General features: G+C 38.0%; 1 protein-coding gene across 1 annotated transcript in view; it reads right to left on the reverse strand.

Moving 5' to 3' along the window:
• The window catches only part of MAN1A2 (mannosidase alpha class 1A member 2), a 136,317-nt gene that overhangs the window by 77,439 nt on the left and 43,623 nt on the right, over positions 1-15,255 (reverse strand). Inside the window, exon 3 of the mRNA XM_082278625.1 lies at positions 13,619-13,715. Coding sequence (XP_082134751.1) covers positions 13,619-13,715 — 97 coding nt within the window. The remainder of the gene's footprint in view (positions 1-13,618; positions 13,716-15,255) is intronic.

Consider the following 15,255-nt stretch of genomic DNA (forward strand, 5'->3'; position numbering starts at 1 on the left):
TGAATATTCATAACTTAGCCCTTTATACTGTGTTGTAGAGCGCACCAGGCGTGTGCGTTTGGAGGAGCGATCCCCACACACCCGGCGCGCCAAATAAAGCAAATGCTCACTTCTCTGACTCTTGTCTCAGAAGTGTCTCCTGGCCCAGCTGCGGCATGATTCAAGCCCAACACTCTAATAGTTTGTTCAAGTCCTCCCTCTGGCTGCCTTTACAGTCCTTTCTGTCACCTTTTATGTTTCTTTCCTAGAACTATGAATGTCCAACAAAACATTACTGAGAAAAGCCCCCTCTACTCTCTCGTGCCTCTTCCCTAAGCAGTGATGGGCACCTGGTTCTGAGGCACAGATCAGTATGGTTATAGTTTCTAGACTCCATGGGAGAGCCCAACTATTTTTTACCACAATCTCCTAAGGATAGCATTTATATCTCAACCTATAATAAATTACTAGTTTTTCTTTTTTCATATAAGCAGGCTATTTTGATCAAATCTGAGTTACTTTTCTTCTTTTCTACACATGAGTACTTCTTCCTTGAGGAAGACTCAGAGGAATAATCTTTGCATTTTTAAACCCTTTTGGCTGAACACATTTCCAAAAGGTCAAGAGATAACAAGTCAGTATTTTGCAACAGATTGTCTACCCAATCTTCTTCTTTTAGTGTCAATCAGGCAGCAGAAAGCAAGCTAATACCCTCCTCATGAGCATTGAGGTGGAAAAGTCCAAAATGCAGAATTCACACTCAGAAGTCTTGTGCTTACAAGAATACAGGGCAGAACTGAACATAATGCAACACTGAGGACAATATACATGTAACACCTTGGCTGCCCCATACTGCATGACAGGTACAACGTAAAATCATTTGTGGGCTACACTATGTTTGGTCAGAGAGTAAAATTAATTAACTGCTCTCAGCTTCTTTCTTCAAGGACTATGTGGAAAGAATGTCATTCTTAATTTGGTCTTAAGTAAGAGCTTCCACTGAATTCTTCTGTATCTACACCTTGACCAAAACAAGCAGTAACATTGCAATAGCTGTCTTCATCTTAAAAAGTACTGCACTACCAGCAAGGCATTGACTGAAAACTAAAGAAGGAAGAAACAGCAAGTGTTCCAATCACTAGCCTGCATTAGTCATGTGTGCTGCTATAGGTAAAGCAGAAATGGATAGGCAGTGGTACTTCCCCCTACTGATGCTGATAGAAACCATTCGTCTGAAGTCACAAAGTGAAATAATTTTCCATTCATAATAGAGAATGTTATTTTTTTCCTTTCATAACCATGGCAAGATCCATAAATTTTTCCTTGAAGGACAAGGGGATAACCTCCCTGGAATTAAACTGCAGAAGGTATCATCTGAAGAGCCATAAAGTAACCCTAAATAATGAGATAACAGGTTAGAGTATACACTTCTTGCTACCACCTCAAGCAGTCCATTATTGCTCCAGACACAGAGGGAGCAGATGTCTCATTGTGGTGAAAAAAGGCTATAAAACAATTAAACTACAATAGAAAATAACACTTCTGCTGGCTGAAGGCACTCCTCCCAGGGTCTGCCTCTGTTCAATACAAAGGCTCAGCTAGTCATGTTGCATAGGATAATAACCAATTCCAAAAAGGCCCAGTTTTACAAATGTCAGATTAGGAAGTTTCTTCTCCATATAATTATAGTTCTAGTTGATTGAGCTCCAAATTTAATGAAGTTTGCCTAATGAATGCAATGCTCATTCTTCTAAATAAAACAGAACATCCATCATGAGCTAATGGAAAGAATTTAGCAGTGAAATAGCTGAACTATTAAGAAAATCATGCACACTCTCATTAAGCAAGAGTATTATTCCAAAGGACTGCGAAATGGTAATTCAGATTTGTAGTTAGGTAGACTTCAGTTTCCTGAGATAAGCCAAATAATTCCTTCACTTGATACCACATAAATCTACAGTTTGAAATTTCCAGCAAATCATATGACTAAGTGTAAATATTAGGGCCTCTAAAAGAAAAATGGTCTTCTTATCTAGAATTCTTTCAGTATGCCAAAGCACTAGATGAAGAACTGGCTTATCAGTACCATTTGAAAGTTTCACAAGAGACTATCAAAGTAAAAGGGAGACAGAGCATTGTCAAGTGTTCACGACAAAAGGAACATGAAGAAAATAAACAGCCCATTTTCATTATACCATAAGAAAAAGTGTAGAGATTTAGAAAGTCTGGTACCAGCTCAGGGTTGCTTAGTGTATTTATTATGTGGAAGCAGAAGAGACTGTAAGCAGTGAGGTACTAGAGAAAATATGTGAATAAGCATAGATCAATTATGAACAGAAAAGACTGAAGATATGAGACACAGACAAGTTAAATAAGGAACAAGATGACAAGTTAAAACTCTGCACCAGCAAACTGAAGTCATGCACTATGCCGAAAGGTAATCATCAAATAGGTGCTTCACAGAAATTCTGATTATTTAACATACCATCCATACCTCCTCCTTACTTCAAAACGTATACACCACACACAAATCTCATTACTTCTGAAAAACACTTCCATAGGGGCTTTCCTTGGCCCAAGTGGAGGGCTGAGCAGGGGTACTCGGTCTGCACGGGAGAGAGTTAATTTTCTTCACAGCAGCTTGTATGGTGCTGTGGGGTTTGGATGTGTGACTAAACAAGTGTTGGAAACGCACCAGAATTTTGACTATTGCTGAGCAGTGCTTGCACAGCATCAAGGCTCTTTCCCATCCCCCTGCAGTGAATAAACCAGGGGTAGGCAAAAGCTTGGAGAGAGAATTTCCTTGTTACCCTTTCTCCCTCTGCCTGTGCTCCAACACTTCTGTGCCACAAGTGTGTGTCTTACAACATGCTTGGCATCTACCCAGAGACTTGCTAGAGGAGTAGCAAACCTGAAGGAAATCCGACCTAGTCAAATGGATCTCTCATTACCAAAATGTACACTCTGCTGCTACTAAGTCAAGGAAATCAGCCTAAGTGGAAAACTACTGAGGCCACTCTGCTTCCAAGGAAGTCATATAAATAGGCCTAATAGGTGCACATGACCTTTCCTACTCTTTTACCTCACGCAGTGACTAAGAAAGAAGCATTTTATTATTCCTCAGAAAAGACAGCAGATAACGAGTCCAAAAGCAGGATACTCAACAGTCCATTTACAATCAAGGTAGGCTTTTAATATTTCCTAAACCAGTGACAAAATCACACAGGAATCTAATAAAGACTCTTATTCTCCTTTACAAGGGCAGCCTGCAGACATCAGCAGCTACATTTTGAAGAAAGCTAAGGGAATTGGCAAGATTAAGGAAGAACAAGCAGTTGGATACAGTAAAAGCATTTGGACAATTACTGAAGACAGCTGCCTCTACACCACACAAAGAGCAAGCACCTCTGTGTTAAAACCTCCAATTGAAATAAGTTATTTTATACACTGGAAAGCAGACTTATCTTCCTAAGCAATAGAAAAGCTGGATTCCATAGTTAGTTACATGCAAAGACTAGGGATCCAGATGCAAGAAAATAGCTTTCACTCTCAAAACAGCTTCCCATGGCCAATGGGATGATCACACTGATCGACAGAACCACAAGATACAAACAGACCTCCCACACCAGAAATAGAATTGGTCTCAGCCAGCCTCATATCCAGCTCTTGTTTTTTCCAGGGCCCTGGACAGACATTATTTACTGGAAGCTGAACCTACTCCTGCATGGTGCAGAACATGCTTGACAACTGGTGTAGCTACCTGGGGGTGGAGGGAGGATAAGCTTGCAAAAGGAATGTAAGAGGACCAAAGCCTCAAGGGATAATTTACCATAATTTCTAAGATAAATTTCCACTAAAGCAGGTGACCTCAGCTTCAGACTGGTCCAGAACTACTGACAGCAACCCAACCACTGGTGTGTACACAAGCATAGAGCAGATCCTCCCTATTCCACCACAGTGATTCCAGAAACAAAAGAGGAGATGTAAAGCCTCCCCAAGGACGAATATATACTCTCTCACATGTGTAACCTAAAATTTTAGTTATTTTTCACATAGAGAGTTGTTTTAATCCCTAGCAACTGAGTGAAAATGCTTCCTTGATAAACTCAGCCTGACATTAAATACAGAGTTATTACAATCTTAAAGAAAATAAATACTCTTGTTATTGATATTCCTGTCTGCCCAGATTCATAATGTCTGAAAAACACATACTGGGCAAGACTGCACTATATATTAGAAATTATAGCAATTTCTACTCCCAAAGATTCAAATAATTCAAGTTTTCAGACTGTAGCAACAGGATTTCTTGATGTGACAGACAATTACAGACATGGTAGGAAAATATGTAATGTGAAAATTAAAAGCAAACAATTATCAACTGTTTTCTGTATCTCTAATGAGGCTCTGGCAATAAAGCTGCCACTACTGAAGCATACCACTTGCGAAATATCTTAATGACTCACAAGGAACAAGATAACGCTTAAGAAAATTAATTAAAATTTTGAACAAGAGAGTTTAATTTCACTGAGAAAACAAGTGCTTCAAAATTAGTCAATGAAACTATACATTTCATACAAAACTGCAGCGTAGGATTTCAGCTCAGTCATAAAACGCAATGAATAAGCCTGTAAGTATCCATGAAGAAACCAATTGCCTTTAACATTTTAGACTAATTAAAAAGGCAGAACAAAAAGTAAGCATGTTGATTGCTTAGTCCTATTAAATTGCTGATAATAGACAAGATGAAAAGGAGGTCTTAATGTTTTGTACCAGACAATAGAGTACTTTAGCATATAAATAACATTAAATAATCAAGTGTAATGCTTTCCTTAATTTCATAACTGAGGAAGTAATGGGAGTAGAACACCGAATTGTATGCTAGACTTTAAACCTATTAAAAACTGGATCTGCTGGTATTTGTTAATAATCAAACTGCTGCTTAAATACCTATGGTCTTAAGACCCAAATTTTAAAACTTTGTCTAAGACTCCATACTGCAATAAACCTTCCTCGACTGCTCTTCACTTACTGATTTATTTTGTTCCCTAACTATATCTTATATGGCCCTTTAAATTAATTCAAAATTCATGCAAGCAAGAGTTGAATGCAGTCCCCCTAGTACAAAGCCTGAATATCCTCAGACTATTTCAATTTTTTACATTTCTATCCAATTTTCTCCGTATATTTTTGTTATTTTATTTTTAAGCACAAAAACCAAACTGAATTACTGTACAAGGAAGAGGACTGTGTGCAGACCATAATAAAGATTAATGCTGGAACTATGATCTGAGTTAGTGGAAGGTTAAGACTTGGTGATAACTGAAAGGCCACAAGATCAGGAGAGAAAGGTTAGGATGAATTTCAGAGTAGGAAAGGAATGAGGGAGAGGAGATGGCATTGAGTACAAAGGAGGCCATGGAAGTGTACCAGAAAGAAAGTGAGAATAACCTGTGAGAAATGAATGGTGATGGCAAATTTGCTGCACACACAAAGCAGTCAATCAAAACTAACCAAAAATACAGACCTGAAGCAAGTCCATTTTAAGAAAATAGGAAGCAGAAGACTGAAAGGAAAAGTATCTGTGAACAATGGCCTGGAAGTACAAAGAACCTAAACACTGGCAGCAATCAGTTAAACACAGCAGCAAGCAAAGCAAGATTAAGACTTCAGAGTAAGTAAGAGAAGAGAACAAGGTGTTATCTGGACTCAGTATAGTTGTATGACCTGATGTATGAAGCAAGCTAAATATGGATCTTCCAAGACAAGATACAATCTCTCACAGATAATTGTAAGCTAAATTACTTTGTCAGCTAGGCAGTAGGAAAGGCATATAAAAAAAAAACCCACCTAAGAGCCATCACGGCACACAAGCTTTTCTATCTTTATATTTGGGGCACTTCTGCACATTTTGGTCCAACCCACATTCTAAATTTTCTTTGGGACAGTGTAAGAGGAGCAGATTTTCAGTGGGATAGCCAAAAACTTCACAAGAAGGGTACAAACCCTGAGTGAACAGTCTCAGTGCATTAGGAACAAGCACAGTGCTCCACTCATGTGGTTGAACTGTTTCTGAATTCCAGCTGCCTGGTACATCTGCTGGCTTCTGATGACAGCAAAGCGTTCCCACATCTGACTCCCTTGCTGTACATGTGCCCATGGAGCAGTCCTCAGCAGATTTAGCTTTACAGCTCAGTATGCTAATTCTTACTCAGCTGTCATGCCTGTTCATATTTTAACACAGTCCAAAACAAGACTGCATAGCTTTAACTTATTTCCTTATTACACCCTCTGCTCTCAATTCCAAATGATAGGAAAAAGGTTAAAATTCGTGAATAGCATCCCCACAATCTAAATCAAAGCAAATAATCTGGTTTATAAGACAAGAACAGGAGAGAATGCTATTGGAAAGAATCAAAATTCTGAGTCTAAGCCTCAGCCCTGAACTCTAGTATGACTTAATTTTTTCATTACCATTTTATGCAGATGTTTACCTCACTATTCTAACAAGGCAGATTACAAAAACGAGGTGTGTTTATCTAATTCCACTTTGCATTTGTGCATCTTTTGTTCATTTGTTTTGTGGGATTTTCTGGTTAAAGCAGAATTTTCAATCTTCTGAATAGCATTTAACATAATTGCTTCAGAAACACTTAAAAAAGCCACTCAGTACAACTGCCCTAAATGTGTTGTACATGAACTAATACAAACTGTGTGAGAAGAATTCAGTCGAATACTGTATTATTAAAAAGAACAGAAGACAACAGCTGTTCTTGGTGAATTTTCCTGATATGCATAGGCACACTTGGGACAGTTTGATGAAATATCAATGACATTCAAAAACCATTCTTAGCTAAGCAGCTGGTTTTATCTACAGCACCAGTACTGTAAAGCACTTAAGAGGGAACACACAGCCAGATTGTATCCTGTCTGCACAAATTTGCAAGTTTCAGAGAACAGCTATATTCTGAATAAGCATGATACGTACTGTAATGAAGCAAAACAGTGTTAACAAATCACTATTTGCCCAAATGGCAGCATCCATCAGAAGACAGCTTTAAATGAGATAAACTGAGGAAAAGTCAGAAATTTTGTAGAGGGAAGTCTTACCTTAGCATCAACGTTAAGGTCTTTTGAAGAAGTGAACTTGCATATGGACAGAGAACATACACAGAAGGAATGTGAGACCACCCCTTAACAAAAGCTCTTAAGAAAACTGACCTGCCACAGGGCAAAAGAAAACTGTTCTCACCCAGATGAATAATGGTTTAAAAGACAGGAAATGGGGTAAGTGTAAACAACCATCAGTGTGAGGTAAAACTACCAGTGGGATCCTACTGAGATGGCTGCTCAGGCAAAAGCTTAAATATGAAATAACTGAAAATACTTATAACATTAGATTTATAATATGTATCATTGGATACAGTGGATGACAATTTCCAAAAGGATTGCTACTGCAGAAAAGCTACCCTGTCATGTGTTTGTAGACTCAACAAGGAGCCTAGAAGACAGAAAGCACAATTATTAGGAAAGGAACAGCAAACAAAACAGAAAATGGAACAAAGTTTTAGTCTTCCTCTCAAAGACCAAATAAAACCCCAAAGCCAACATCTTGAAAATATACAAAGGAAGAAGGTAACAACATATCAGGTATGAAAAAATGTAAGTACAAGAAATGAGCTAACAGGCCAAGACTCTCCACACAAAACACGGGCACTACTGAGGGCATATGCAGTCCTACAAACTTATGAATGGCAAGGAAAAAATGAATGAAGGGTTGATTTTTTTCCAGCACCAAAACTAGTCACCTAGGAGAGCAAGCAGACTTCAAAACTAAAAAGTTTTCTACACAATATCAAATCAAACTATGGAAACACTCTGGGTTCGCTCTTAAGGTTGCCCAAACTACAAAGCAGTTTGGACAAAATCAAGGAAAAATAAACCAGAAGTTATTAAATAAAATTTGCTGCCTCTGACCACAGAAGCACTAACACTACACAAACTTCTGTAAGGCTGTGGAGTACTCTGAGACAAGCTCACTAGAAGCTTTTCCTGCTCTTACATGTCTTCCCTAGGTATCTGCTGTGAGCAATTTCTGAAGACTGAGTAACTATCATGTTTGATCTGTCATCTGACCTGAAGGAACTTTTCGCGTGATATTAAAACACTGTTCTAGTTTCAAATAAAGCCAGCAACTCGGGAGTTACGCTCTTTCTCAAAATTTTATCTTTCCAAAATTTGTGTCACTGGTCAAAAAAAATACATATTCAATGTACATATAATATTCAACATTATCTCGCTGTAGTCACTCATTCATGAGTTTGCAGAGGACACAGATGCATAGACCTCTCCTAAGGCCATTTCCATTTATTTTAAAATTGAGTTGAACCTGAAATACAGAGATTAGGCTGAAATTTGCATTGTGAAATTACCTCCCTTTACTAGTTAGCATGAATGGATTTTCTTTCCTCTTTCATTTGCAACAGAAAAAGGCAATAATGAGTAGATTACTTGTGCATGTACAGTTAAAAGGTAAGAACTACTGCTCAGTAAGGAGTTTCTTTTCATCAGGATAACATATAGTCAAGAACATTTCTGTTTACATAAATACCTCAATATCCCCTTTTTGTGCTCATTTATCCTCTACATGGATTCAGAGGCTGAACACATGCACAGAAAAAGGATGCTGTGCAGAAACTGTGTTTCCCATCTGTCTTTTCATTAGGATTTTACAGTGAGAAGACACCAGAAGTTTTCTGTCGTATTTTCAAGAAGTCATTCCTCAGTCTTTAAAGTGTGTCATCTATTTCCTTTCCAGTAAAAGTGTTTGTCTCCATACTGTTTATAAATTTTTGCAGATGTTGTAAAAAACAAGCAAATAAACCAGAAAATACAGAAGGCTTACAAAACAGACACTCTTGACACTTAGTTAATGTGAGCTTCAAAAGTAAATTATAACTAATCAGGTGACAGCAGATGATAGTATTGGGCAGCCTGAGCTGCTCTGACAACTGCTACAAGGACAGATAACAAACATGCCTTATAAACTAATGATTATTTCCAAGGGTAAGTAATAATAAAAAAATCTGTTACAGTGTTTTCTTGTGGTGCTTACAAGAAATATTCCACCTCTCATTTTCAGGAACCATAAAGGGGACAAAGAAATCACACTGCTCTCCCAAGCTATACTGTACTTGTCAAAGGTATTGGAAAAGCAGGCTCCTGTGCCTGACTCAGCTCCTGCTTGCAACAGCCTCCCATCCTTGCAGTCTGACAGATGCATTTTCTTTGGGAGTCTCACTGCTCCTGCTCCCCGGCGCAGAGAGAAATGCACTTCCAGATCTCCATTGCTTAGCAACACGAGGAGCTGCTGCAGGAGCTTCCTACACTGCTACAGCACTGGGCAGTTGGCAGCCACCTCAGCAACTTCCTCCTGTGTCACAAGGGCTCACCAGTGGCACTGGCAGCAAAAGGCTGAGGCTGGCTGTGCACATGCCAGGCAACAGGACACAGTGATGCCGTACAAACCAAGCAACCCACTTGTGTATTAGAGAATATTCAGCACACTAACTGCCCCACCTGAATCCTTGAGTTATTCCCTTGGACATATCTTGCTCACCAATGATACTTAACATGCCAGACAAAAATTCCTCATAAAAGAGGGTATTTGGTCAAGCTTTAAGGAAGAGATAAGGCACTGCATTGCAGCCTTGGGACTCTACCACGTAACACAAATGTAACCACACTGTGACTTCACTGACAATTCTCTCTTCCCCCCCTAGAAGACAAGATCCCAAGAGAGAACTGGCAGGCAGCTCAGATTAAATCGACTGTTTGTGTGGCATGTGAGATGAGAGAACAGGAGAGGCATGAAAGCTCTATCAATGCAAGAGACAGTTCTAGTGTGACAAAATTCAAAATAATGACTTTATTAAATCTGTGTATGAGAGTAGGCATGTGTGTTTGCAGGCATCTACAACTTTAAAACTTTTTATCATTATTAAAATCTTTCCACACCCTTCAAAACATACCTAAACATAAAACTGTTTATGGATATATATATTATAAGATCATCTTCATGTAAAGCAGCTCATCTCTAGACAGAATACATCCAAATGCAAGGTTTAGAAATGCACTGCTAGTAATATGGGAAGTCTTCAATTCTGCAAGAGTTGTATCAGTACTTTGCCGTGGACTTATTACCTGACAATCCGCACATCTTCACTTTATTTTTAGACAGTTAAAATTAGCAAAACAAACCAAAAAACAACCCCAAAACAACAAAATAAAACACACCACAAATTTCAGAACTCTTATTTCAGAAAGTATCAGATTACCTGACAGCCCATGATTTCTAGTTTTGCTGAGGACAATGTTCCAAATTGCCCAGGGATTGCCTCTTTTCTTTATATTTTTCCTTAAAGTAATCCAGGTTCTCAAATAAACATTGTTTTAGAAAAACAGAGATTGAAGACTGATGCAACCCAACTAGTACTAACTACTCAATTTAACTCACAAGAAAGTATCCTTACAGCTTATACTACAGTAATTAGTTCATATGATACTGGAGCAAAAGGTATCACAAACACATAATAGTTTCAAACTCTGAAGCATATCTGGACTGAATAATTTTAATTGTGTTTTCAGGATATGTTCACCTACAGGTCATCAAACAAGTGCAGGGACAAACCATCTTCAAACAGCATCTTTCAGATGGTTACTCTCATCCTCAAAAGCAAATCCAGGTAGATTTCATTACAGGAAGAAAATCTGACAATACCATCAACTACTCTGATTTGTGCTAAACTCAGAAACCCTTCTGAAGCAAGCTCAGTGTTTGTTGTGCCTGCTCATTATCTTACGTGCATCATTTTCCATCAGCCTTTTCTCTTCACCCTTTGTGATGAGAACTTGATCCAGATCCCACACAAACTCCCTCTGCAACAACACCCTGTGGCTGCCATAAATTTTTTTCACCAATTTAAGCAGTCCAACAAAAAAGGTCAACTTTCTTTTTTTTTTTTTAGCTTAGCTGCTACAACCTTCAGCAGAGCTGCAAATAAAAATTTAAACTGGAAAGAAAATTTACACCTTTCTGCTGCACTTTCTCCTTGACTTTTATATTTCATCTTATAGGGTAGGAATAAATGCCAGCCTTTCAAAAACAGTTATCACCCCATTTCACCAACAGAGAAGCTATAAAGGTTTGTTTCGTATATCATCTAAATGTAAATATCTCTAAAAGCTCACCCATTCCCAGTGATACTTTCCCAAAGCAGTGCCATACTACTGATGCTGTGACCCAGCCGTTTAAGATGTACTATTCAAGATACTGCCTGACTACACAGTTTGAAAGACAGTATTTTTAGCAGACTCTCCTTTACAATTTACAGTCAGACATCTCAAAAAGACTGGCAAGAGTTTCTTGCTGCAGGCCAATTAAAGCAACCCTAGCATGTTTTGTCATAAGAGTCAAACTAATAATTGAGGGGACCCATAAACATTCTTGCTGGCATGCTTCAGTGAGGCACAGAGCATCTTGCTTTAAAGTTTATAACGTTTATCCGTCTTTATTTTTTTAATTACTTAAAACTAAGATTTATAAGAGCAGAGCAGGCCACCTTCTCTCCCCTTCTCTAACCCCAGACTGAACCCTGCTAGATCTTGGAATGTTAGAAACCCTGGTGTTCTCCTTGGCATAGATATAGCTATACACTGCTTTAGACAAAAGTGAAGTCCAACAGGGAAGACTAATGACTTATTTGTCTTCTAAATTGAGTCATGTTTAACCTCACTTGGGAGTTATCAGCAAACCTGATTTCCCAAAGATTCATGCAAAGGGTTGCCGTTCAACCAGCAACACCATCTCCTTGCAGGATCTCAGAGACGTGCTAGGAATTGAAATGGGAGCACAGTAGATTGCAGTAATGGCTGAAAATAGTTTGGATCAAATCATCTTTGAGATGAATAATGAAAACAGAATTTGCTGACCATCTTTTTATTAAAACTAGCATGAGGTTTCAAAAAAAATTAAGCAAACCTTCTATAAAGGCAAATACTGCTGGGAATCGTGTCACTAGGGGTAATAGACATTGGTAAAGAGCTAGGAATAACAATACAGCCTAGACAGTCCTTGGTACAAAGACCAATTTCCACACACACCCCCCCCATCAAGCATCCACCAAATGAACAATAGCTGATTCTATTTTAGACTTGATATATGCTGAAGATTATGTGTTTCAGAAAAGTTTTTCATATGAAACAGCCTTGAATAGAGCAATCATGACATGATTTGGCTAAAAACTAAATGGCACAAAATAGCATCTGGATTTTAAAAGGACAAACATGTAGGGCATTGGCTGCTAAAGTAAGCTGGAACAAGAGGAGCAGAAACTTTAGTGTGGACAAAGCCTGCAATTTCTTTCAGAAAGCAATGCCAAATTTTAAAAAAATAAGCATTCCAAAGAATAATAATTCCAAGGAATAAAAGCAGAAATCCTCCAGACTCTTTAGCAGACATGTTAGAAGCAAGCAGAGGAGGAATGGAAAGAAAAGACTACAGTGAAATTATAATTCATAACTGCTTCAAAATATCATGTCAGTCGCACTAAAAACAAACATTATAAAAATTTTTTCCTGCCACATGAAGAAAAAACTTCATAGAGTCTGGGTTACAAACCAAGGCTAATCTAAAATTATACATGACAAATTAAGCAACAGAATTGCAAGTAATTTCAACAGGAAAGACTTCATGATCATACAGGTGAATATTAAAGATTTTTCACTGTCAAATCCAATTTCATCAGCTGGAAAAAATATAAAGGGAAGCCATCAATTAGTCATAACATAAAACTAAATCACAGTAAGCTTCAGAAGAGATTTTCCTAGTGAAAATTAAGGCAGTACCAGTGTACACAACAACAAAGTATCTAAGAAAACTACTACACAATGCTGTCCTGGTATCTAAGGAATGTCCTGTCACAAAAGAAGCCTTTTGCTCCAGTCTTCCCTTCAGCTCACACTCTCTCCTTGCACTGTGCTAAGTACCATTGGTGAGGCACTGGCACACGTTGCCCAGAGAAGCTGTGGATGCCCCATCCCTGGCAGTGTTCAACACGAGGCTGGATGAGGCTCTGAGCAGCCTGGTCTAGCTGAAGGTGTCCCAGCCCATGGCAGGGAGGCTGGACTAGTTCATCTTTAAAAGGTTCCCTCCAACTCAAACTGTTCCATGATTCTCATAGAATTAAACACAAAGATCTAGACAAGATGAGCTGGGTTTAAAAAAAAAATAAATAAAACACAATAAACACATTTATATTCATTGCATCTCAAAATATACCCAAAAAATAACCATCATTGCATTAGGACTTTTATTTTTACATATACACACAAAGCATCAGTGGACATAGACACAGCCTAGCCTTTGCAAAAGTAAGAATGTATTGCTCCCAAAAAGATAGATTAACAAAGTAATTCAATGAAATACCACTGAAATATTAAATTTCTGTCACTCACACTTCAAAAGATTTTTATTAAAAGAGAGTTTGCTAGAAAGTTTGGGTAGACTTTCAGAGAAGACCCATGGACAGAAATATTAAAAAAAAAAAAGAAAATCACAAACAAACCAGAAAATATAGCCTACCAAATATGTTGGTGGAATGTCCTTTCCGGGCAATTGGTTTGAGCTCATTATGTCCCCATCCATATTGCCTATAATTGTCCCAGGCATGCTTCATCATCTAAGAAACAGGAAAAAAAAAGAGGATTTGATTACATCATAAAACTACTCTCTATGAATACAATATTTTATTCCTTATTTGAGACTTCATCTTTCACAGGCATTCCAGCATACTGACTAATTACTTTGTCACTGCTTCAGTCTTTTACAGAAATCAGATTTTATAGCATGAATAAATGTGGAAAAAATTTCAAGTCTATTTGACTTGAGCTATGGAGCCTAATGCTCTGCATTAGGTCGTTTTCCTGTTCTTTCTTTTCCCTTAAGAGATGCACAGACATTTAAGAATGTAAGCATAAGGAATACATTTAAGTGTAAGGAATTGCTGTAAAACACTGGCTAATGTCTTAAGATGCTAACTGAAAGAAAAACATATCTACCGATACTTGAAGCATTAAAAGGAATTATTTACACTGGTACATCCAAGTAGGACTAAACAATTTTGCAAAAGGCATAATAAATTTCTCATTAGCAACACCTACTTGACAAAGATGTACTGTCATATAGCCTCTACCAAAAGAAATGCCAAAAGCTTTTTTAGAAAGCATAGTGAACAAAGCAGTGTAATGTCATTAATATTTACTACACAGAACATTTAGCTTTTTAATAGATATTTCCACCACCTAGTAAGAAAATTACGTCTCAAAACCCAAAAGGTCTTGCTGACTAGTTGTGCACCTCAGCCACTGAGAAAGCTTTTATGGACTTGCTAAAACTCTTCAAACTCCTTCCTTGTTGGAAATTCAGCAGCCGCCAAATTGCAAAGTGAATGCAGTTTTAAAGAAATAAATATTATTAGTACCTAAACAGATGTGCAAGTAATAGGAAGAAATTGGATATCAAAAGACACTGACTGCACCAGACACAAGAACAGTAAGGAAAAACCTTTAGAACAGCCATGTGTCTGTATCCACAACATTATACATATTTTATTTTTATATCTCATTTTAAAAATTGTATTAAAATAGTGTTAATATAAACAAAATCCCCAAGAAAATGTATAGGATTTTAAAATCATGATTTCCACAAGTTTAGAAATGCTTTCTAAAAGGAGAAACTATGTGAATGTATCTAACAGAACAATACTAACCCTTTAAGGAACTGAGGCAAGGCAATCAGTTTTCTCTATGATTTATATGACTGTAATTTTCTTATTTTAATCAGAGAGTCACCATACTCACAGCAAATGTGAGGGAACAAGCAGATGCCGGCTAAAAAATGAGGTGCAGCCAGCTGCCTTACCAGCACTACCTCACATCTCTCCTCTTACCACCTCTCAGGTCCCTCCTCCTACCAAATTCAAGATTTAGTGGAAGTCAGCATCCAAGAATCCCAAATCTTTCAAACTGCAGCTAAACTGCCTGCTGAGACATGGAAAACAAAGTCTCTGTTCTCCCTACAACCATCAAGAGATCCCTGTCCAAACCACAAAGCTGTAATTCCTTTAAATGTAAACTCCCTCCAAATTTCCCACAGCTCAGCTAACTCATGCCTAGACATTAAATCTGAACCCCACACTGGCCCAAGAAGCTGGGGAGCAC

Source organism: Coloeus monedula, assembly GCF_965178545.1.
Source record: "Coloeus monedula genome assembly, chromosome: 3".
Taxonomy (NCBI): Eukaryota; Metazoa; Chordata; class Aves; order Passeriformes; family Corvidae; genus Coloeus; species Coloeus monedula.